At 35.6% G+C, this 23,809-nt stretch overlaps 3 protein-coding genes and 1 pseudogene across 3 annotated transcripts; 2 read left to right on the top strand and 2 right to left on the bottom strand.

Moving 5' to 3' along the window:
* Positions 1–21: 21 nt before the first annotated feature.
* On the bottom strand, positions 22–7,321 carry LOC120134505 (annotated as a pseudogene).
* A 1,190-nt stretch (positions 7,322–8,511) lies between these two features.
* LOC120134504 (protein CHROMATIN REMODELING 25-like) lies at positions 8,512–15,298 on the bottom strand. Its single transcript, XM_039150932.1, has 21 exons — positions 15,065–15,298; positions 14,544–14,924; positions 14,140–14,226; positions 13,802–14,042; positions 13,601–13,726; positions 13,443–13,499; positions 13,269–13,355; positions 12,487–12,582; positions 12,233–12,283; positions 11,983–12,057; positions 11,803–11,889; positions 11,418–11,509; positions 11,199–11,331; positions 10,914–11,033; positions 10,691–10,804; positions 10,471–10,554; positions 10,298–10,375; positions 10,152–10,210; positions 9,414–9,603; positions 9,229–9,327; positions 8,512–8,901 (listed from the first exon to the last, which is right to left on the bottom strand). The coding sequence occupies exons 1-21, from the start codon at positions 15,280–15,282 to the stop codon at positions 8,512–8,514; spliced, it is 2,865 nt and encodes a 954-aa protein (XP_039006863.1). The 5' UTR covers positions 15,283–15,298.
* Positions 15,299–16,611: 1,313 nt separating this feature from the next.
* On the top strand, positions 16,612–17,811 carry LOC120134520 (protein PLANT CADMIUM RESISTANCE 2-like). Its single transcript, XM_039150950.1, has 4 exons — positions 16,612–16,901; positions 16,993–17,064; positions 17,171–17,383; positions 17,617–17,811. The coding sequence occupies exons 1-4, from the start codon at positions 16,733–16,735 to the stop codon at positions 17,694–17,696; spliced, it is 534 nt and encodes a 177-aa protein (XP_039006881.1). The 5' UTR covers positions 16,612–16,732; the 3' UTR covers positions 17,697–17,811.
* A 2,856-nt stretch (positions 17,812–20,667) lies between these two features.
* LOC120133881 (pentatricopeptide repeat-containing protein At2g15690, mitochondrial-like) lies at positions 20,668–21,261 on the top strand. Its single transcript, XM_039150374.1, has one exon. The coding sequence runs from the start codon at positions 20,668–20,670 to the stop codon at positions 21,259–21,261; it is 594 nt and encodes a 197-aa protein (XP_039006305.1).
* The last annotated feature ends 2,548 nt before the right edge of the window (positions 21,262–23,809 follow it).

The following is a 23,809-nucleotide window of genomic DNA, read 5'->3' as shown; positions in this document are numbered from 1 at the left end:
GCAGACAAGCCAGGCCATGAAGAAACAAAGCTAGTTTCTTTGTTTTCAGTTAGTGGAAAAAGATTGCAGGCATTTAGCTGATGATTTTTTGTATGGTGCTTGCTATCTAAGGCGATAAAATATAAGAATGTCATCTTAGGTTTAGCACTTAAATTATTTCAGAATTTGTCTAATGACAGAACATGGAGTTAATATTCCCTGTGCTAAACCTTTATTCAAACCAAGTAATCTTTCTTGGATGTTAGGTTGGAACTCCACATCATAACTTAGCCATCTGCTTTTCAAAGGTTGGATCGATGCAAACCACCACCTGCAATATAAATTAAATTGAGGATCAAGTGAATGAATTAGCAGCAAGTACTATGATAAAAAAAGAAATCCTGTGCTCACCTTGCCGGTACTTTTACCCGAATGGAGATGCTCAACAGCATCTGCTACCGAACGCAAGCCTAAAAATCTTTTTGGATCTATTTGAACCTATTACAATTGAACTCTAGCATGTTAGGAACTGAAATCACACCAATATTTAATTCAAATGTTATCAATGGAATAAATATAACTAGCGTTATGATGGAAGGATATACATAGTACCTTAAGCTTTCCTGAAGAGTAAAGATTAAAATAATTTATCCAGGTGTTCTTTCCATAAATAGCTATACTGTGGCAGAAAAAAGCCTGCCTGAAATGTAACCACAAGAATTCCTCAGCCGAGAATACAAGATGACCCCCTAAAGTTTATCACATTATTATATTCACTTTTTCCAAAGTTTTTCCTTGTATTTGAATGGTCTTAGAAGTTCATATCCTCGTATCAATGTCCGAAAATTAAAGGTATACTTAAAGAAAAATGAAGAGCGAGAGCAACATAAAATTAAAGGACTGCTTCTATACAGCTTAAAGTTTCATAATTAACAACATACCACAGTTTGGCTTTTGGTTAAAAGCTTCTCGACTAGACCTGGATAATTTTTCGGCATCCACCCATGCTCACCTTGATACTATATATCAAACAAATAAGAAAGTTGACGTAAAAACATGCAAAAGATTGGGAACGTTTGTTTGATCAATTCTCTGACAATCAACAATTACTGTATCCATATCATGCAGAAAGTATAGCAAATAATCATATTGGAGCAAAAAAAAAAAAACATAATGTGAAAACTCAAGTGACCAAACATAGAAGATGCAAAAAAACTGAAAGTTATGCACCAAAAGCACAAAGAACAATAGAGATGATTTAAAAAATTGCAAGCTCATTCTGAAAGAAACAACCTGAGAGATCATTCCTATAACAATGAGTCGTCCACGAATAGCCAAAGCATTCAAGCACAAATCAAACATGTCACCACCAACAGATTCGTAGACAATGTCGACTCCTTTAGGAAACTCCTCTTTAAGAACCTGAAAAAGCATAAAGTCTTAGATTCCATCTATAAAACCAACCAAATGCATAACCTATCACGTGGTAGCATGACCAGGCAGTTGCATGTGGCAATCAAGATCTTAGTCATGAAATGTGTTGAGATAAATCTCAGAAGTTGCAGCTTGGATGATGATAAAAGGATGGCAACTAGGATATATATTCACGGATGAGGTGTTGAGATTAGTCTAAAATGGAAAAGCAGTCAAGTACACTACATTTCCACTTAATTAGAGTTCAAATGATTAATGGATATAATATAGAGAAATGATATATACTTAAGGTAATTGTTAAAGAACCGTATAATTCAAATTACTGAGAAAAAAACAGAAACAATAGTCTGATCAAATTTTATGCACTAAAAAGTAATTTTGCTTCAGACAAATGAAGTTAAGAATTTCAGACATACAGTTTTGATATCTTCAGTTTTATAGTCTATGACTCGATCAACCCCCAATTCTTTCAAAAGCTTTGCCTTATCTTTTCCTCCGCAAGTGGCAACAACTTTATTTCCTGCCAGTTTTGCAAGCTGCACATAACGTTCTGATTAATATATTTTTTTACTTCCCTAAAAAGGAAGGCTAGGAGCATATAAAAATTATATATATAATGTCGAAGCCATAAAACGAATACAACCATAAAATAGAACTGCTTGCAGTAGAGGAAGAAATTATGATGGTTATATAAATTTAAAGTATGTCTTTGAAGCTATTTGGGTAAATAAATATCAAAAGTCATTTGGTATAAAACTAAAATAAGAATGAAACAAAAGACAAGGTAATGTTAGAACTCACCAAGCTTGATCTTGTTCAACATACAATAGTTAAAAAAATGTATCCACAATGATTACACCAGAGTAAAGTCGGCCACTATTATATAGCTTGTGCAAATTCACGTAAATAAATATCATCTAATTTTAGGACAAACCTGGACAGCAAATTGTCCGGTCCCTCCAGCAGCAGCAGTCACAAGGACAACTTTCCCAGATTCCATCTGACCAACCTATAGAAGAAGGTCAAGAAAGGGGAAGATAGAAACATTTTCAGAGAAAATAAAGAACAGTCTGAATGGGGGATTAGGTACACCAAAAAAAAAAAAAGAAAGAAAGAAAGAAAGAAGAGAGATGGCCACAAAAAGTTGCAGGAAGAATTCAGAAAAATAAGACTTAGGATGATGCGTGAAAAGTTCATGAGTGACAAGGGATTGGGGAGAATTGAAAAGTTCACTTCTAAATAAGAAAAAACGGAATAAGGAACCTTTTCCAAAGCGATTGATGCCGTTAATCCTGAAGTAAGCATAGCAACAACTTCTGGATCAGGTCTTCCAATGGGAAGTATGTGCTTTGAAGGGACCTGATTTTGTTCAACATTTAATATCTATTCACTTAATAATTTAAATATGATTTTAAAACAATTAAATTGAAGATGAAACAAGATTTTTATAAACATGGTAAATAATACAAATGGATAGCATACCATCATGAATTCAGCATAACCTCCATAAACCATGATTGCAGCAGGAGTTCCAACTTCCAAATTACGTACGGAATCTCCAACAGCAGCAATTATTCCCACAGCCTGTATCAGCAAAATAACATGAAGTTAGCTACATATCGCATGTTTGATCCCCAAAAAAGACCTAATATCAGATGCAGTGATAATTCTACAACTAAAACCATAAGATATCAGAATAATTGAACTATATTACAACATGTTGGCATTTACTTAATATTTTTCCCGCACCTCAAATCCAGCATCAAATGGAAGAAGGGAACTGATGTCTTTCTTGTTTCCTAGGAAATAACGACCTGAGCTAAAGTTCACCTGTGTGTAACATGTTAATAACATAGACAGAGCATAAGTTTATAATTACACACTGGAAGTGTTCATTGAAATGTAGTATTGAGAAAAGACAGAAAACAGCATAACAATTAACAAACCAAGAAAGAAAAACCCAATTGCTTTTTCTTAATAGTAAAATGATGATAAATAGCCATTTCACAACCAGTTCCTCTCTTACTTTCCCAAGCTTTTCATCCTATAAATGCAAAGAACCTAGAGCCAGTAGTTACAAATGATCACCTTTTTTCCCCTTGGTTTGAAGGTGTCCTGAAATTAAAGCTAGAAGGAATTCTTTCAAAATATCGACAACCACTCTTTCTCTCTGTCTATACATATCCTACATTCTTAAGCTCAAGCTAACCCTTCTCTTTGTTCCACACAACCCTACTCTCAATAAACTGTTAAGATGCCAAAATCTCTCCTTATAAGTGGTAACTTCAGTCTATGATTTTTGGTTATCATCCGAGGCTGTGCAATCATTTGCACATCTTAAGTAACTTACTCAACAATTCCCCATCATTTCTTGAGCATGTCCTAGCCATCTAAGCAAATCTTAAACATCCACACAAAAAGGGAAAAGGTTGAATGCACAAAATAATTAATTAAAATACTCAAATCAAATTAATCATTAAAGGATGCTAGAACACTTACATCACTTGCGTTTACACCAGCATAAATGATTTTCAGAAGAACATGGCCTGATTCAATTGGTAGTTTCAATTGGGCACGTACTATGTGAGTGGCATCACGAAAATTGTGACTCAATTTATGCACTACTCTGTAGAGGAAGAGAAAAAAAGGCAGTAGTCAGAAGCTATTGGAAACCAACAAACATCCTACTTTTTATGATGGTTATTAGCAGCAACTAATACAAAAAGAAAGTTGACTGGAAAAAAGTCAGTATGCTTGCTTCTTTGAGTTAAGAGTTTGAGAATATTGAGAAGATATGGAACTAGAAAGTAGAAACAAATAAGAAAATTAACATTCAAAAACTATTATATCAGTTACTTGACCGATTACAAGGCCATAAATGCTATAAAAGCAGTTGCCGGTACATAGCTTATAAGAGCCTCTCGTTATTTGCCTGCAAAGGCCAATTTAAGAGTTCCTGTCTGCATTTTCTGAAGAATGCAGAACCTATTTATCATATTTCACTTGCCCATTGTACCGTTTCTACCCCAATATTTATTTCACTTCACCCATCCAACTATCAATTTCTTTCCTATCTATTTTCTCTCACTTATTATTTTATTTTTGATCTTTTTTTTCTGCCTTGCTATTAGATTGGGGTAGACTTCCAAAATAAGGAGATATAAGGTTTCAGAATGAACCGGAGGCAATGGTTAGAAACTTAAAATTTCCCACTATTACCATTTGAGAACTACAGAATTTTCTACAAGTTTTTTTTATTATAAGAACGTTTCAGAATAAACATCACATCAAGTGATTTGAATCCACAAGTTCCAAAAAAAAAATAGATTACTTAAAAGTGGAAGGTCTCTTTAGCTATATCTGCTGAAGCTTATTTTTTTTGTTCAACTACTGAAGCAGATCTTGACACCACCAAAAGTAATCAAGTTCAAAAATTTCTGCAGAATAAAAACTTTTAGATTCATACATATCTAAAAATTGTAGTTTTATGAAACTATGCAAGAACTCAATCTAGAGTTTATGCTAGTCAATCCCGGAATTGGACCCGTTCCTCCCCTCATATAATTCTACTTTAACTTCTCAAAATTGAAGCAGTATTTTGAAATTTTACTTACACTTTCTCAAAACTCTGAGAAAGTTGGATTAAAGGAGCTCGGAATGAATTTTTTTCCCCGGAACTTGAAGAAGAACGAACCAAGTATTTTGCTTCTTCTGTTGGACCAGGCCAATACTCCTTGCCTCTGCGGTTTGTAATCCACAGGCAAGAACCAGCTCTGCTCTCATCCATGATAAGCTCCAAAGCACCTAGAAATGTAAAAGTGCATAGTAATTAATAGATTAATTTTTTTCAAAAGCAGCAGAAAAAGAGGACCTTTGAGGCTGAACAAGAAGTGATCTGAGAAGCAAAAACTAATTTTTAATTTCAGCGTTTATCTAACAGAAACAAACTTCTGAAAAGAAAATGACAAGCAAGCAAGTGCGAGAACAGTTCTCTTTCCTTCTGTCTATAGACTATAGAGCTTATCTTTTATTGGGTCTCGAATAAATGTACTGATAAATCCAGTGGGGAACACAGTACGCTGTTTACTCTTGTTCAATTAATTAAAGCATCTTGCTTTTAGAACAAGCTATGCACTCCTCCTTAACTCTTTTTTTTTTTGGGATGAAATCCTCCCTTAACGATTTGTGTTCAAATACTTGTATCCACCATGTATTTAGATATAAGTATGAAAAATCAAATACTAGACACGGTCCAAATTCGGGAAATGTTAAGCACAACGATAAAAAAAATACACACAAATTGGGGCAAATATTGCTCTAAATGAAAACTTAACGAACAGGGACTATTGTATAAAATATAATATACCTTCCACCACTTTTTCCATCTGCATATAGCCACCAACTAGATTAACAAATTTCTGGTCTGCTTTTTCTCCCAGTTCTGTTTGAACAAACTACATCCAAATTCAAAGGCAAGTTATACAGGTAAATAATTTGTAGACAAAATATCAGACCCCGAAAAAGAAAAAACACAGTAAATATTACTGTTATACCTCCTCCGAAATGTTACCATCAACAATTACTACTGACAAAAAGAATTACTACATTTCCAGGAGGCTGTAGTGATTCAGAACATCCAAAGTTCAGGCTAGAGACTTACCTCAGGGCAAAGGACGTTCACACGAATTCCTTGACGTTTGTAGGGAGCTAGTGATCTAGTAAACATGACAACACCGCCTGGAAAACAAATATTTTAAGCAAATGATCAATTACATAAATGCCTTATAAGCAAGAATTAATATATAGATAATTTTCTCATTCCTATCATAATTTATCCATTTTCCCTCTTCTTACACTAATTCAAGAAATAATCCGAGAAAACATGAATTCGAAGCAATACACAACCAACCCATTCTTCAAAATCCAACTTAAAATATCAACGACAACAGTCACATCAATTAAGCAAAACAAACCCGCAAACCTTTTGTGCCAGAGTAAACGGGGTCTCCATACAATGGGTAAAGGCCTGCAGAGGAACCCATATTGATTATCACCCCTGGCTTTTGCAGAGCTTGCATATTTTTAATCTGTTCAAAGATCAGACAAATCATTCATCGCGGTACATAGGGACTTGTCATAAATCAAAACTGCGTCAAGTACTATAAGTTGAAGCATTACCGCGAGGCGAGTACAATCAATAACTGCAACGAAGTTGGCATTAACAGTATGTCTCCATGTCTTAGAGCCATCAGTTTGGTCCTTCCAGAAAGATGCAGGATTACCGATACCAGCACTGTTAATACATATATCCAATCCTCCATATGTTGCGACATGCTTCTCAAATGCTAAAGTTAGATCTCCTATTCAAAACAAGAAGCATAGTTTTTAATATATAATGTAATTATCCGAGACAACTACATAAAATATATCCAAATGAACTTACTTAGGCTAGTAACGTCGCATTTAACAAAAATAGCGGAAGGAAACCCTAGATTTTGATGGAATTTGGAATTCTCTTTCTCAACTAAAGATGCAACTTCCTTCCCTTTCTCTTCCGAGAAATCTACAACTGTCACAAATATCCCTTTCCCTGCCAAAGCTAAGCACAAAGCTTTACCTGCGCATAATTCAAATAACAATTCCAATCAATCACGTAATCTGTTTCACAATCTTAAAGTTTATGCGATTCCGTAATAAATCAAAGCAAACCTGATAAATTGAAAAAAAGCAATCCTTGATCCAAAATATGAGACTCAAGGAAAGAAAAGCTTATGAAAGTTTTACCTATCCCGGAACCACCGCCAGTGACTAGAGCAGATAAGCCAGGTTTAAGCTCCATTTGTCTTTCTCTGTGGTGATTGTGTGTTAAAAATAATAAGAGAATACCGATTCCCAATTATTAGGATTTTTGGTTACTAGGTGGGAATTTGGTACACTATAAATATTTGATTTCGGTTCTATCTTTTTGTCACTGTTCGATGTGTCGTCGGTAATGGAAATAATAATAATAATTAAAAAAAAAAACAGATTTCATTCACATTAAAAAGACGACGAACAACCGGCCATGTAATCTATATATATCTTCGCTCGATGACGAGAGACACATCGTAATCATCTATGTGGAACCGCAAAGCCGATTGATCATAGGAAACCGCCTTTCAACGCGCGTGACGTTTGTGCGCACGTGGTCGTTGTGATCATATTGATCATCATCCCAAAAAATGGGATTGGAAAACAATTAAATATTTATGGTAAGATTGTAATTTGCAATGAAACAATAAAAGTATGTCCGACGAAATCCGTAATTAGGATGAAATGAGATTTGAGGATAAATTAAAAAAAAATATGGACAACTTTTTAACTTTAATTTTTTTTATTAAAGTAAATCAATTAAACGAGTAATAACTGTTTTTAATTAACTTTAATAAGTTTTATCAAATTAAATTAAAAAATAAATATTAAACTAAAATTTGAAATTAAATTTAAATATTAAAAAATATATATTTATGGTTATTAAAACATTTTCTTGTGTAGTGCAAAAAAAATTATAGGAATGAAAGGATCTAAGTGAGAGGGCGATGTGATAAGGACTTCGTTTTCCGAGCCATATTCGGCCTTTTCTCTCGATAAATGCGAGTATATAAGTATGAATTTATCAAATATGTTAATGTTAAAAAAGCTATAAAAAAATCAATACATTCCACGAGTAATAATAAATGTAAACGTGACATTGATAAGTGTTTGAGTTGTATAAATGACGTGGAATTTTCTCAATCGTTATATGGTAGTTTGTCTAAAGTAATATTACGACACGTACCCTTTTAGTTGAATGATATTTATAAAAGACCATTAGAAATGTCATTAAGCCTGCCATTTACTTATATGAATTATAACTCTGGTTGCCCTTTTCCAAATTCCAACCATATTGGGTTACAACTTTGCACAAGAAAGCTTACAGAGGATGCAAGGCAAAAGAAATTTTATTTGTTTTAAAGTATTCAACAAAAGTTACTTGAGTGATTAAAGAAATTTTACAGAGGATGAAAGTTTTAAAGTATTCGACGATTGAACATTTTGACAAAATGTTGCCAAAAAGCTTTACTGAAAATCGTCATCATGTTCTACAGAAGCATGGGAGGATCTTTTAAGAGGTAATTTAATTCTAAGAGGAAGTCCCCCAGATATGGTCTTATGATTATGAATTGCACCTTGTGAAAGGGTGGGTGAAGTAGATGATGATGGTGGTGGTGGTGGTGTTATCAAAGAATTTCTATTGGTAGAAACGGAATTTAACAGTTTGTGATGTTTGGACAAAAAATTTGGCTTGGAAACTATGTTTTGCTTCATGGAATTCTGCATTTTATTTTTGTCTTCTCTCTCTATCAAGTGAGTAACCTTTCCAATATTCTGCCTTTTACTTCCTTCTCTTTCCTTTGATTCAATAGGAACAAGCTTCCCGTCTACTTGATTGGTAAAAACAAATGTGACCTGCAATATATATTTATATTAGGACCTATGTTACTCCAATTCCAATGTGAGTACGGGATAAAGATTTTTTTCCAAGTTTTTCCACATTTGGTTCATATAACCATACCTGGTCATACATCGGGCGCATTTATCTAACATAAATATTTCAAGAAAAATGAAGAGTTGAAGCAATATAGATTAGGACTATCATTATAATTTTTTTGCTGAATGCATGTATTTCACTGGAGGAATCTAGTTCTTCATAGGCTCAATATCATAAACTTGCAAAGAATTATAAGGTAGTTTTTGAATTGTTAAAACATGCAAGTAGCATAGATATCAGCATACCTCGTCACCAGCTGAAGCTTGGAGAATAGCATCAGGTACTGATTCTAAGTGAAAATGGTGCCCCCAGCTAACTAAATCCTCTTCTAAGGGACCCCCCACCTGAAAACAATCCGAAAGAGAAGATTAACTGGATGACCTCATGGAAAAGAGGCACTAGTATATCCGTAGTAGAATGATAACCCAACCTGTTTTTCTGAGCTCTTTAGCTTATCCAGACATCCAGCTATTTCCGCAAATCCACCTATGTCAAAAACTTCTTGATCCGATTCAAAACTTCCATTCTCTGGTTCACATTCTTTCTGTTCTCCTATGTTCTCAGGTCCAATATCAAAACTGTTACAGCGGTTGCAGTTCATCTTTTCATGAATTTCAGACCTGCATAATTTATGAGATAAACGTTCGTGACACACAGACGAAGATGAACAGCCAACTGCCCTTAGCTAAGAAATATTTGAATCAATGATTCAAAGATAGAGTGAACTAGAATATTCCAGCACGGTTTTGTACAAATGAAATAGCATAAATGTGGCTTGCTTCAAAAGACCAGCCAAAGTAAATCATTGGTTGTTCATGTTACTACACGTGCATGATCAATGGACGTTCTTGACTTGCTACCGAGGACAATGCAATAATTTTCATTTTGGTTTCTTTCATCCTGCCATAACTGTAGTATTTAGTAACAAAGAGCTTCTATACCCTAAGATAATGTCAAGTCTTGTTGCAGAATTAAAGGTTTACAAGAGGCTGATGCTGTTGATTCATATTATTTGATAACGTTATACCCACGGTTTTGTGTAACCTCAATTTCAGGTTCGCTAGAGAAGATGTTGCAAACTACTGAATAAATAGATGATACTGTGAAATGCATGAATCTTATAGAGAGGGCATATAATAGTACGCTGTAACTTAAGAAAACACACTACCTCACACTATCGTAAAATGTGAAAAGGTCACGTAAATCCTCCGTTGAGAAAACATTTCCCTGCAACACAAAGTCTCAAGCAGTTTTTATATGATAAGCTAAGATCAAGTTCCAATGAAAAACATACAAAAAGGGAAAAATAGAAACCTGTCCCATATCACTGTCGATTTGCTCCTGTTGGATGACTTTTTGCAGCCCTTCCTTTGACATTTGTCGTTGGTACACCTATAGAAATATTAATATGATCTATAATTCCAACTGTTTATTGGCAAGTTTCATGCAGAACACTGGGTGATATTGAATTAAAGTGATGCCAAAACCTTTTCTTCAATTGTTCCAGTACTTAGGAATCTGTAAATGTAAACTCTTTTTTTCTGCCCATCTCTCCAAACCCTTGCAGCAGCCTAAGTTATGTTAGCAAAGGGTCAGAATATTATTATTATTATTTTTGAAAATAAAAGGTCAGAATATTAGGTCATACGACAAGTGCTTATTTTCTCAATGACAATAGAAATAGTTGGAGCTCAGACAAGATATTACTTGCTTATCATTGGCAGGGTTCCAATCAGGATCAAACAAGACCAGTCGATTACCGCCTATCAAATTAAGACCACAACCACCTGCCTTGCTACTTAATAGAAACACAAATTCATCCTGCAAATTGTTGTTTAATCATTCAGGATTATCACTGATAAAGGCCCCAGCAAAACTTTGAACTAGAGAAACCTAATCCACAAATAGACTGACGCAAGTAATTTTATACCTTGGTTGAATCATTAAAGCGATTAACTAGCTTTTGCCTTTTGCCAATTGATGTGGTTCCATCAAGCCTCAAGTATGGATATCTTCTCTCTCGACACAATTGAGCGAATAGATCCAATGTCTGATGCAAAACAAATTCATTGACACCAATAATTATAATGTATATGATTTATCCCAAGGGATTCATCTAACATTGAGCATGCTGACTTGAAACAAATATGATAATGCTTTATAACAATTTTTTTTATCAAAGCTCTATAACGACTTGTTAACCATTTAAACTGACCTGTGTATAGTTTGAAACAAGAACAATGCGATCATCGGTTCTCTGGCGTAGATGAGCCAGCAATCGAGCTAATACATGCATTTTCCCAGATAGTTCAACCCATGCCCCATCACCGCCACTCCATGATCCCGATCTAACAATAAAAATATAAACATAATCTTATGAGATCTCAGACAGTTAACATAAAGCATAAATATATCCAATATATGAGAAACCTACCTTCCTGAGAACATCTCTGGTGGAAAAAACCGCATACAGTCCTCAAAACCTGTAGTTCCTGGACTTCCACTTTTAATGGTATCATAAATGAGCTACATAGAGAAATATTATATATGAGAACTAAGTAAATTTCTTAAAATTAGTAAAAGAAGAGAAATCAAATAGAAAGGTAAACAATATAAGTCATATAGCACAAATGCTAGTACATCCAACTAATTTTGAAATGCTGAATGTAAAAAGGAACATTGTGCCAAATATGGAATGTAGAATTCACACACAAATAACAGATTTAGCTGTTTCCCAAACTTCATTCAAGAAGTACACAAAACTCATTATACATTAAGCAACATGTCAAAAAATCTGTTTTTCCCGCAAACTATAGTACCTTCGGATGATTGCAGAGCTTCTTGAGAGCTGTAATATAAGCCAAGATTTTTGTTTGCTTTGTTTCTTCAGTGATGACTTTTTTAACCTGAATTCAAGAGGGGCAAGACAACAATTATGTTTGGTCTACAGAGAGTAATTTTCAGGTAGTCCACTGGAAAGCAATAACAAAAAAACCAACATTTTTAGAGTGTATAAAATGGTTGTACAACTCAGCCTGAAGGGGAGTCAACTTGCAGCATACTACTTCAATTATCTGCAAGAAGAACAAAATGTCCTGAAGGAAAATTTCAGATAATCAATTAAATATCTAGTCTAGCTCACCAACCTATATTTAATATTGTAAGCCTTTTGTAAAAGATAATATTGCAAAAGGAGTTTAAGATAATGATATGTAAAAAGTAAAATGTAGTTCAATATGAGGACCATACCTTTGGAGGCAGATGATTTGATAGCAACACATTAGTCCTCCTCAATATGAACTGCAATCAGGTATCTTTCAATCAATTGCGGAAAACACAGGCGGTGGTTATTCAAAAGAATTACAGTAATCAGCAATACATAAAGAGATGGATTTCAGGAATAGAGCAACCACTCTCTAAAGTTCATATACCAATGAGAATGTAGATATAATCCTCAAGAAACTCAGTTACTGCTAAACATATGAATAATAAACCATCATCACCTGATTTACTTTTGCACTTAATTCTGAAGAACGTTCTGCAGCTAGCTTCTTCTCTTCTTCATTAGATGTTGGTTCTCTTCCACAAATTATTGGTGTCTTCATCATTTGGAGGCATTATAACAGTTTATATAAGGAACAAGCAAATGTTATTAGAGTGGAAAAGAAAAGGTAAACAGAACAACAAGTATAATTATGTAGACACCAAAAATACTACTTAGTAATAGAGGATACAAGGATGTGCATTCTCCCAGGCAACTGCAACTGCAACATACATTCCTAACTTCTCTAATTAAAATTTATTTAGATGAATTTAACTATACACTGTGATGGTTTCCATAATGATACTATCCTTCAAAGTTTAAAAAACCAACTTCATTAAATATATTTTCTACCGCGTGACAACAAATCAATTGTAAAGCATTTAACTGCCCAAAAGCAACTGACCTTTACACAAGGTAAAGGATTCAAGGGAAAAAAGAATGCTTAATGTGGCAGAAAGGAGATCAAACAGGCATTTGGATATGCAAGGTATATTTACTGATGCAACACTAATGACAGCACATATGTATGCCCAAGTGCAAATCCTTTCTCACAGCTTTTTGTAGACCAGTGTGGCAGAAACAGAGAAGGGATAACATACGAGTTTTAAACTAAAAGTATAGGTGACTTTGAAGATAACAAAAATATGGAACTTGGGAACTCAAAGGTAGAAGCATTTTTACATGTAATTTTTGCATTGCAAATTTAACCTCTGAAACTATAGTGCTGAGTGACCAACTGACCTCATAGTAACGCCGAAAGTATGCAACATCACCCAAAATTCCTGGATTAGTGAAATTGACCATGGCAAAGAACTCTTCGAGGTCATTCTGTTTGGATGGGAAATGAGGGGAAACTATATGTTAGGAAGACAAACATAATTCATGAATCATATAAAATGACGGTTACAGTGTCACCTGCATGGGAGTTCCAGATAGCAAAATCCTGCGTTTACATGCGAGAGCAGCCAATGCCTAGACCATAGACGTGCTATGGAAATTGTTAGAAAAACAACAAAAAAATGACTTCTACCATGGAACAAAAAGGTGAGAAAAGAGCTTCTTTAGAAACAAACCCGGTTTGTTATTGTCTGGTCATTTTTCAGCCTGTGAGCCTCATCACAGATAAGAAGATTACAAGCCTCACTTTGGCAAAATTTTGATGAATGCGTCCTAAATGTCTCATATGAAACAATCAATACCTGGAAACCATTGATTAAATTGATAAAAAATTCAAAAAGAATGTACCACACTGAAGTATGAAGTGCAAAAATTACCTGCACGAAGCTGCGGGGATTTTTGAAGCTGTCAATTCCAGAGACAACGTCATCTCTGCTGCTTTCACAGAGAGCTATAAGTTGAACTCTTTCTCCAACCCACTTCTTGACTTCTGCCTCCCAGTTACTGACAAGACTGGTTGGTGTGACAATTATGGCCTTCTTAACCATCGGCTTCCCATCAAACCCTTGACGAAGAAGGGTATACAGTAAAGTGATTGACTGCAATGTCTTTCCCAAACTGCAAATATGAAGGATATGTAAATAAAACCAAGAGTATGATAACCGAGATCATAAACTATGTGAAGGGATTTACCCTGAAGGGATAAGATATTTACCCCATATCATCAGCAAGAATGCATCCATTAATATTGGCAGCGCTATACAGCCCGGACACACATTCAAACATGAACTGAACTCCTTCTCTGCATTACAAAATGAAAAAATATCTCCCTTAAAATAAAGAAGATAACATCCACAACCAATAAACATAAAAACATGCTTATTCTACATACAATATATTCTCAGTGACCCACACCATACCCAAATAAAATCCATATTCAGTGCGCTGTTAACCACTGTAGTTTCAATTTTCAAACAGAAGATGGTCATTTCTGAATTGCATCTACGTACATACACGCAGACACAAATTTACATAAAGAAATACATACAACTATGTACAAAAAGCTCTACCCTGCATTTCCTCAAACTGAAAATCAGGATTGAGACTGATGGACAATACCTTTGATGGGGTCGAAGAAAACGAACAAGCAAGGGATCCACTGCTATGGGCACTAAGTTTTTGGGTCCATCTTCAGATTCTTCAGGTTGCCATAATACCAAAGGCTCAACACCTGGCGGAAGTGTCACAATTTCCTCCTCAGTATCAGTCCTGTCGGACTCTGTTCTAATTAGCGGTTTGGCTATTGCAAGTAACGCTGACCTTGAAGAGCCCCAAGGAACAAACCGCTTCCGGGCCCAAAGACGACGTGCAAGATTTTCTTTCCCGTCACCATACCCATTAGAACATGGGGGCTTAAATGGTTTCCTACAAACTGCAGCTCCTTCTATCACTGAAAGAACTCGTGGAAGCAGCGATTGTCTTCTTACAACAAGGTTGCCCCTAATAAATCATTATTATAGACTTCAATAAACTATCAACAAAATTCACATCAAATATATTTAACTGCGATCGGTATTCAAGTTCTTCGTTTTTTTTTGGTCATTTTCTGTTAGGCATTTGATTTTTGAAACGGAAAGCACCTTAACAAAGCATCAACGTTCTTGGATTTGAGATCTCCATCGAGCGGTGGATGATGCGCGGTAGATTCTCCACCATCGTCATGGTTCTCTTCTTCTTCGTAATCATCGTCTTCTTCCGGGTTCTCAACGGCGTATTCGTCGCTTGAATCGGAATCGGAATCGGAGGAAATTTCTTCGTCTTCCATCGTTGATGATGTGGACTGACTTTCCCTCGCCATTTTGGGTGGTGAAAGAAAGAGGAGTGAGGGATGAGAGAATAAGAATTTTGAAAATCAGAAATTTGGCGGTAAAAATGGAATGCAAAATTGTTGGACTATATCTTGGATCTGGAAATATTTAGAGGAAATGGATCGGGTGCGGACTAGGGCTTAGGCTTCGGTGAGTCTATGGGTTGGATGTGGCGACCAGGGTGAACTCGCCTTTATCTTCCAAACACTTCCCCCCAGCCCCCAACTATTTTATAAATAGTGTGACACTAATACTATTGCTAACCATTTGAAGGATGTGAATTAAATTGGTTGATTTAATGGTTTATAAATTTATTTTAATGTTTATAATATAATAATTAAATTAGTCAATATAATAGTTAAGAGGTTAAGGTATTGTTTGATAAAGTGAAAAGTAAGTTTTGGATTTAATCGATTAACTTAGGGTGATTATAAAATATTATACGTTCTAAAGACACATTATTTAAAAGGTTAAGGTATTGTTTGATAAAGTGAAAAGTAAGTTTTGGATTTAATCGATTAACTTAGGGTGATTATAAAATATTATACGTTCTAAAGACACATTATTTAAATTAATTACTAGAAATAATAAAATTATTTTAAAAATATAAAATTATAATTATAATATAATTTTAAAAAACATTAAATTTATTCTACATTTATAAGTAGGTCCGTGATATTAATTTTCCAACTTATAAAAGCATTATTTTAATCTCAATTCAAAACTTTTTTCCAAGAAAAAAAAATCAATATAAGTCCTTGCTGTTTTATTTCTTTGGCATAATGACTTTTTAACTCTTAATATTTTATTCTTTATCAATTTGATATGCATTCCTTTTTAGAGTTAGACAATTCAACCCTTAATCTTTTAAAAAATAATTGAATAACTAAAATGTTTAAATATTAGTGTTATCATGTAAGGCGTGGATTCGGGACTCGAGTTGTGATAAAGGATTATAAGTAAATTATATTATACCTATTATTCATGATTTTCAAGGTAAATAATATAAGTTAGAATTTAATCTGAATCGGACTTAACTTAAAATAATGAATATATAAAATTAAGAGAAAATTAAAGAAAATAAAATATCTAATTTAATTGAAAAGATTTTTCACGTAAAATAAATATTAATGTCTATTTCATTACATATTCGTTATAATTATCGTTATCTTCTAACATTACCTCAAAATATTGGTTATGATTTGGTTTCTATCCATCCGCCTCATATTATTCCTAACATGTCTTATCTGGAATGGGCTTTACATCAGAATCAATGCTTAAATTATCAACTTGGACTTACAGTGCAAGCAAAGGGATACCCTACAGCTTCATACTTTCCATAATCTAAAAGCCATGGAAGAACCTGCAAATAATCCTCCGTTTTCTGCATAAAATATCAAACCAACTGAAAAGTTAAAAGAAATCCAAAAATCACAAACTATGTATACTAGCACGCAGGATCATCCGACTGTTCGGACATCGGCTTACGGCGATCCAAGTCCCATCCCAACTCCAGCAATTTCAAGCACTTTCCCTACACGTTTTCAACACCATCCGCCTGGAGAATGGACCACTGGTCTTTGCCATTGCTTCGATGACCCTGCAAATTGTAAGCTCATAAAACATTAACCATCTTCATCGTTTTCATGTTTATTTTCGTTTTCAGATGAACCCTTTAATTCGATTTCCGAAATTTTCAGGCGTGATTACTTGTTTTTGTCCTTGCATAACATTCGGACAGGTATCGGAGATCGTCAACCGAGGACACACATGTAAAGTTTTCATGTTTTTTAATTATTATTATTATTATTATTTTACAATCTGATGCTTGTTTCAATTGGTTAAAAAAAATTGAAATTTGATCCTTGTTTTTGGCAGCTTGTTTTTCAAGGGGTTTGTTGTATGCGGTGCTGTTGGGTTTTACCGGTTGTGCATGTTTATATTCATTCTTCTATCGCTCGAGACTAAGGGGACAATACGACTTAGCCGAGGAGCCTTTTAATGACTGTCTGGTTCACTTCTGCTGTGGTCCGTTTGCTCTCTGTCAAGAATACAGAGAGCTCAAAAATCGTGGCTTTGACATGGAGATAGGTAAACCATATTTTTACAAGGTTAAATTCCGGTTTTAATCTATTTACTATGCAGTAGTAGAAAGATCACATTATAACTAAATATAGGGGCTAAATCTCAATGTTGGGTGATTTAGAGGGACAGGGACCACAAGTAGAATTCCACTTTTTCAAAATCAATCCTTTTTTTTTTGTTGTGCATCATTAATCAATCCATATCAATACTATATATATTTTTTTATTTTGGGAATGAAGGTTGGGAAGCAAACATGGATAGGCAAAAACGTGGAGTTGCAGCGGTGCCAATAGTGATCCCTGGAATGGCAAGACATTGATCGACTGCAGCTGCTCTGCTGCATTTTCTTCCTCTGTTTTGTGTGCTTTGGTTAATCTCCCTGTTTCTGTCGTGTATCAATGTTGGGTGTGTGTTTAATGAAAACAATATCAAAACCATAACTTTTTATTTTAAAAAAGTCAAAAATTCAATAATATAAAGGATTAATTATCTTACAATGGTCGTTATAATTTAATAGTCTGATCTAATCATTTAGAAAGAATAAAGATATTTCATAGCTCCATTCTATCTAATCCTTTTGAGTTACTAACTTGAGGAAGAAGAGCACTCAAGCTCAACTCAAAGGAAAACTCTTTCGTTTATCCCTTAATAAAGAGCTATCTTCTGAACCTGCTTGGTTAAATCTGCATCACACCTTTTTAATCAATTATTATTAAATCAATGAACAAATTTTTGTAAACGTAAATTATATAAATAGTAAGTGATGTTTGAGTAAGTTTCTATTCTCTTCACTAATATTTTAAAATTAATGATTTGTCACTGATGTTATCGATTTATAACAAATTGATCACTCTTTAATAATAACCGTTACCGGGGTAACATAATGCCAATGTGACACCGTTTAGCCACGCGGGACAGCCATTTTAACTAGCCGTTTGACTCCTCTCTTGTAGCTTAACTATTGAGGACATTGTTTCTCGTCACAATCCACCCACCCTCGTCCTCCAAAAGCACCACCGTTAGGCCATCGTTCACTCCTCTGAGAATTGGCATCTTTCAGGTTATAGTCGTCGTTCTGGCGGCCAGATGGCTGAGCTTGTGCACCGAGAGAAATAAACTTGACCATGAACTGCAAGTCACCATTTCATCTGGTACAGAGTTGCAACCTCACTGTATTTCCATATTTTCACATCCTGTCAAGGAGGCTCTTCACATGTCTTTGTTTTTGGTGATTAGAAAACAAATTACATTTTCAGATCCTTGCTTTAGAGTTGGTCTGGTCCTAACACCTATTACTCACGGGCTTATAGCTATTTGGATATTGCTCATATTTTCTTCAGTCTTAAGCTATAGTAAACTACAATGCTTTCTACTTCCAACAGGTATAATATGAGTGTTTCACTGTCATGGATCCAATCATTCGTCTTCTCCATCTTCTTCTTTCAGCATCCTCTTTCATGTATCGACTTTCCGCAATAACTCAACCCCTAAATCCCATCTCTCGGATCAAAATAGTGGGCGTTGTTTTCTGTGATACATGTTCAAGCAACACTTTCTTTAGACACAGCTACTTCTTGTCAGGTATTAGTAAGACTAGCACAACCCTAAAAACTGGTCCTACTTTATGAAGGAACAAACACCAACACTTGCATTTGTAATATTTAACTTGCCTTTGTTTTTTACCAGGTGTTGAAGTCAACATTGAATTCAAGTTTAAAGCAAAATCACCAAAAGCAATAGAGCAAATGAACGTCACAGTCAACAGAACTAAAGATAAATTTGGAGTTTACAAGCTAGAAATACCGCACGTTGACGGTGAGGAAGGTAGGCCATTGAGTCATTATGCCAGGCAAGTTTAATAGGGAGCAAATCAAAAGAATGCAGTGTCCCAGGTTTGAAGACTTCCACTAACCAGTTATCTGTCAAATCAAAACAAGACAATCTCCATAACTACAGCTTGAATGCACACAGGCCATCGAAGAGAAATGCATCTACAGGCAAGAAGACCTCCACTAACCTCAAGGACTCAAATTCCCAACGGGGTGAACGATGGCATAATCACGGTGCTTTTGAATGACAAAGGTGGATGGATGGTGACGATAAATAATGTCTTTAACAGTTAAGCTACAAAATAAGAGAGTTAAATGATTGATTAAAATGATTATTTATCATATTAATTTTGTTTTAATAATTTAGAGTGATTATGAGATAATATTATTAAAAAAAATTAATCAATTAATATCATACAATCGCACACATATTTTACAAACATAATTACTTAAACCTCATATCTTATGTAAAACAATGTTCTATTTTACTACCAACAATGAAATCCTACCATAAAAGTGGAGTCCTAAAGGATGAAACGGACCGGTACCCATTTGCAAACCCAAAAACATACCCGGCTTGCTCGGTTTTTAACACTGGCCTGGCACCTGATAGTGTATCCCCTTCCTTTCTTATAAGGTTTATCGGAGGTTTCCATTTCAAAAAGCAGCTTAAGAAAAACAATCTCTCTTCTCCAATGTACGCCTTAACTCCTCTCACTTCCCTTTCGATGGCCACTTCCAAGTTTTGTCCATGAGCGCAATCCCAAACAACTACCAGAGACCGCCGCCGCCGCACAACAAAATCCAGCAACCGCCACCGTCATCTGATCCCAGGGGTGTTCATGGTCAACGAAACCCTAATTTTAATAACCAATGGACCCCTCAAAACTTAGGTTACCATCATCCGCAACATCAGGTCGGAGTTTCTGGTAACAATCAATGGAATCCCCAGCAGAATCAGGGTCCGGGTTATTCTCAACGAGAAAGGCCTAATCAGTGGAATCCTCAGCAGAATTGGAGCTATCCTCAGTACCCAAATGCTATTCCGATGAATACACAAATGTCCAGTAGCCCAAATCAGTGGAATAATCAAAATCAAGGCCGTGGGTACCCTTAAGGTAGAAATTTTAACGAAAGAGCCCCACAAAGTCAAAATTCCAATCAGTCGGACCCCTAGAGAAGGAATCAAGGTCAAATGGTGGAGCATGTGCAGACTGAGCCAGTTGCTTCATTGATAGATTTAACGAGGTTATGTCATGAGGGGAAAGTCAAAGAAACTATTGAATTGATGGCTAAAGGAGTTAAAGCTGACGCCGATTGTTTTTCTTCTTTGTTTGTGTTCATTGGAAATCCCAAATCACTTGAGGATGCGAAGAAAGTTCATGATTACTTCTTGCAGTCGACATGTCAAGGTGACCTTGGATTGAACAATAAGGTGAGTGAAATGTATGCAAAATGTGCATGACTGATGCACGAAGAGTTTTCGATGACATGCCTGATAGGAATATGGATACTTGGCATTTGATGATAAATGGGTATGCAAACAATGTCTTGGGAGATGAAGGGTTGCAGTTGTTCGAGCAAATGAGGCAATTGGGCTTGAAACCGAATGAACAGACCTTCCTTGCAGTTCTTTCTGCTTGTGGTAGAGCAGAAGCTATAGAAGAAGGGTTTTTACATTTTCAATCAATGGAGAGCGAGTATGGAATTTCTCCTGGGGTGGAGCACTATACGGGGCTTATAGGCGTTCTTGGAAAATCTGGTCATCTTTATGAAGCTAAAGAGTATGTCGAGAAAAAACTGCCCTTTGAGCCAACTGCTGAAGTTTGGGAGGCTTTGAGGAATTATGCTCGAATTCATGGAGATGTTGATCTTGAAGACTATGTTGAAGAGCTGACGGTTGATCTTGACCCGTCAAAGGTTGATGCGAATAAAATCCCCATGCCACCACCAAGAGAATTCCGTAATCCAACCCTTTACAAGGATGATGAGAAATTGAAGGCCTTGAAAACAATGAAAGAAGCGAGTTATGTGCCTGATACGAGGTATGTGTAACACCCCAATTTAGGGGCTAAATTTAAGAAAATATAAATTGGTGGATTTAATTTGGTATTTTGAAAGAAATAAGGGATTAAATTGTAAGATTTCAAAGTTGACAGACCGTTTTAAGAAGTGCAGGAAGTTCAATGGCTAAACTCTTGGTTTAGCCATTTTTAATTATGAGATATTATAAACCCCCAGACTCCCGTATGTTTCTGGAAAATTTTCCAGTTTTCCTCTCCCGTTCTCCTTACTTCGAACTCCGATCTACTCGCCGTCCGACCTCCGATCGACGAGCCGAAACCACCATCGTGTTCGTTGCCAACCGAGGAACAAAACCCCTCAAACCTTTCGTCGTGAATCATCACCGTTCGTCGTGAATTTCAGTTGGAAGTATCGTCGGTAATAACTCGGTTTTAGTTGGTTTTTCATCGATTCACGACGATCGGGTCATCTGTTTACGACACCTCCCGCACCATCGTGTTCCTTGTGCCGTTCCGAGTCCACCGGTGTTCTTCTTTTTCTCCGGCGGCGGCGGCGCGTTGGGAGGTGAACCGGTCAAACTTCCCGATTTGTTGAAATCGAGCTCTCCGCCGTTCAAAATTGTGAACCGAGCTTTGTAAGTATCTCGAAATCGCTCAAATAATTTTTAGAAATTTTTCCGGGATTTTATCACTGTTCACGCGCCCCACGCGCCGCCACTGCGCGTGGGGAAGGAAAAAGTGACCGGTTTGACCGGTTTTGGAACTGTTTTGACCGGTTTGACCGGTCACAACCCGACCCGACCCGTTGACCCGACCCGACCCGTTTACCTGACCCATTGACCCGACCCGACCCGTTGACCCGACCGTTGACCGTTGACCCGTTGACCATTGACCGGAGTTGACCACTGTTGACCAAAACTTTGACCGGCTTTGATCGGGCATTAAACGACCTTTGACTTCGACCGAGTATACCTATCCTGACATTTTTCGACGTTCCAAATCCGATTCCGCTGTCCGTTTTTCGAAATTCGAACCCGAAGACCTCGTAATTGTCAGTCAAACCCGTTGACTTTGATTTTGACCAAAAATTCCAAATTTCCGAAAAGTCATATTTTATGCTTTCGACGTCCTGAATCCGAATCCGAAGTCCGTTTCGCCAAATTCAAACCCGGTAAGCCGTCTTTCACTGATTTATCACCCGATTTGATCCGTTTATCGTAATTAAGCTCCGTTTCTGATATAATTTATGCTGATATGTATCTGAGGAATTATTGGAAGTTGAATTGAAGATCAAAGGCGTTCGAATGGAATTTTTATGGTCGATCAGTATTACACGGAAATCGAGGTAATACTTTACTACCTCTTTATGCTTTATGGAACATGTTGATATTGGTAAATGCATGAATAAGATAATGTTGGTCACTTTTGTGGAGTTGAATAATTTATTCACTCGATATGAATGTGGTAGAAATTCTGTAACTGAATACGGATCGAATGACTAAGATAAGAGATTGATAATTGTTAGAATTAAATTACAAGTTTGTGATTGGTGATAAAGAAATCAGCTCTGGATTTGTAACTTATATTTTATATCATCAAGGGTTAAATGTTAAGGATACTTGGATGAAAAATTATGAGAATACTCCGATATGGTAAAATTACGAAATTACCCTTATGTTGGAAAATGATAAGAATTGCCCCTGGAAGTTGGTTAATAACTCTGAAAAGACATATTGATCCGATATAACTACTGATGTGCATAAGAAATGTTAGTTTTATTTGGAAATTATGGATAACCGGTTTTAATCCTATGAGAGTTTGTGAAGGAATCATTTCAAAATCAAAGAATGTTCGGGAAAGCAATTGATCATAGGATCTCTAAATTATAATTATTTTCGTTAAGTGCTAATATTGAAATTATTTGGTTAAGAAATTACGAAAATGCCCTTGAGAGATAAAATAGTCTGAATTGACCCTGAATGAGAGAGTACTTTGAGGATTGTACTTAACTCGATTAAGTACGAATTTAATTGTTAAGATCCTGTCTTTGTACAGAAAAATTTATAATATTCCGTTTGTAAAATCTGAGAAGACACTTGACCCGAAAATATTCGAATAAGGGGTAAATACTTGAAGAGTAATTTATTGGAGGTATTCTGCTGACAGAATTGTTCGAAAGGACTGAAGTAAATGATAAGATTGAATTAAATAATAAGACCGGATGGAAGGAAATGATTGAAATATTCTAGAATTATAAAATGACCAAATTACCCCTGGAATGGAAATAACTCAAGAATGTCACCAAGCTCAGGAATGAATGGATATACTCAAGCTTTGAAATGAATAGAAAAAAAATGTTAAGCACCAAAATGACCAAAATGCCCTTATGACCTAGAATAAGTAAATGTCTTGGATTAATTAAGAAATCCAAATAAACATGGATGTTGTGCTACCAGTAAAAGTTGTGAAACGCAACTTAAGTGATTAACCAACGTTAGTACTATATCATTACCTGAATGATATAAGTATCACTTGAATGTTTGTTCATCAGCTCAAATTTGGATCGATGATAATTCTGG

Source organism: Hibiscus syriacus, unplaced genomic scaffold, assembly GCF_006381635.1.
Source record: "Hibiscus syriacus cultivar Baekdansim isolate YM2019G1 unplaced genomic scaffold, ASM638163v2 tig00110597_pilon, whole genome shotgun sequence".
In the NCBI taxonomy this organism is placed as follows: Eukaryota; Viridiplantae; Streptophyta; class Magnoliopsida; order Malvales; family Malvaceae; genus Hibiscus; species Hibiscus syriacus.
The sequence above is the reverse complement of the archived record's forward strand: the minus strand, read 5'-3'. Positions and strand labels throughout refer to the sequence as shown.

What these genes read in the sequence shown, in the direction of transcription:
- LOC120134504 (XM_039150932.1), bottom strand. Translation starts at nt 15,282, where the DNA reads ATGGCGAGGGAAAGTCAGTCCACATCATCAACGATGGAAGACGAAGAA. An exon ending in ACCAGACAATAACAAACCGG is followed by an intron (nt 13,500 to 13,600) that starts GTTTGTTTCTAA and finishes TCTATGGTCTAG; the next exon opens with GCATTGGCTGCTCTCGCATG. An exon ending in CTGGAACAATTGAAGAAAAG is followed by an intron (nt 10,376 to 10,470) that starts GTTTTGGCATCA and finishes ATATTTCTATAG; the next exon opens with GTGTACCAACGACAAATGTC.
- LOC120133881 (XM_039150374.1), top strand. Translation starts at nt 20,668, where the DNA reads ATGACTGATGCACGAAGAGTTTTCGATGACATGCCTGATAGGAATATG.
- LOC120134520 (XM_039150950.1), top strand. Translation starts at nt 16,733, where the DNA reads ATGTATACTAGCACGCAGGATCATCCGACTGTTCGGACATCGGCTTAC. An exon ending in CTTCGATGACCCTGCAAATT is followed by an intron (nt 16,902 to 16,992) that starts GTAAGCTCATAA and finishes CGAAATTTTCAG; the next exon opens with GCGTGATTACTTGTTTTTGT. An exon ending in CGTCAACCGAGGACACACAT is followed by an intron (nt 17,065 to 17,170) that starts GTAAAGTTTTCA and finishes TGTTTTTGGCAG; the next exon opens with CTTGTTTTTCAAGGGGTTTG.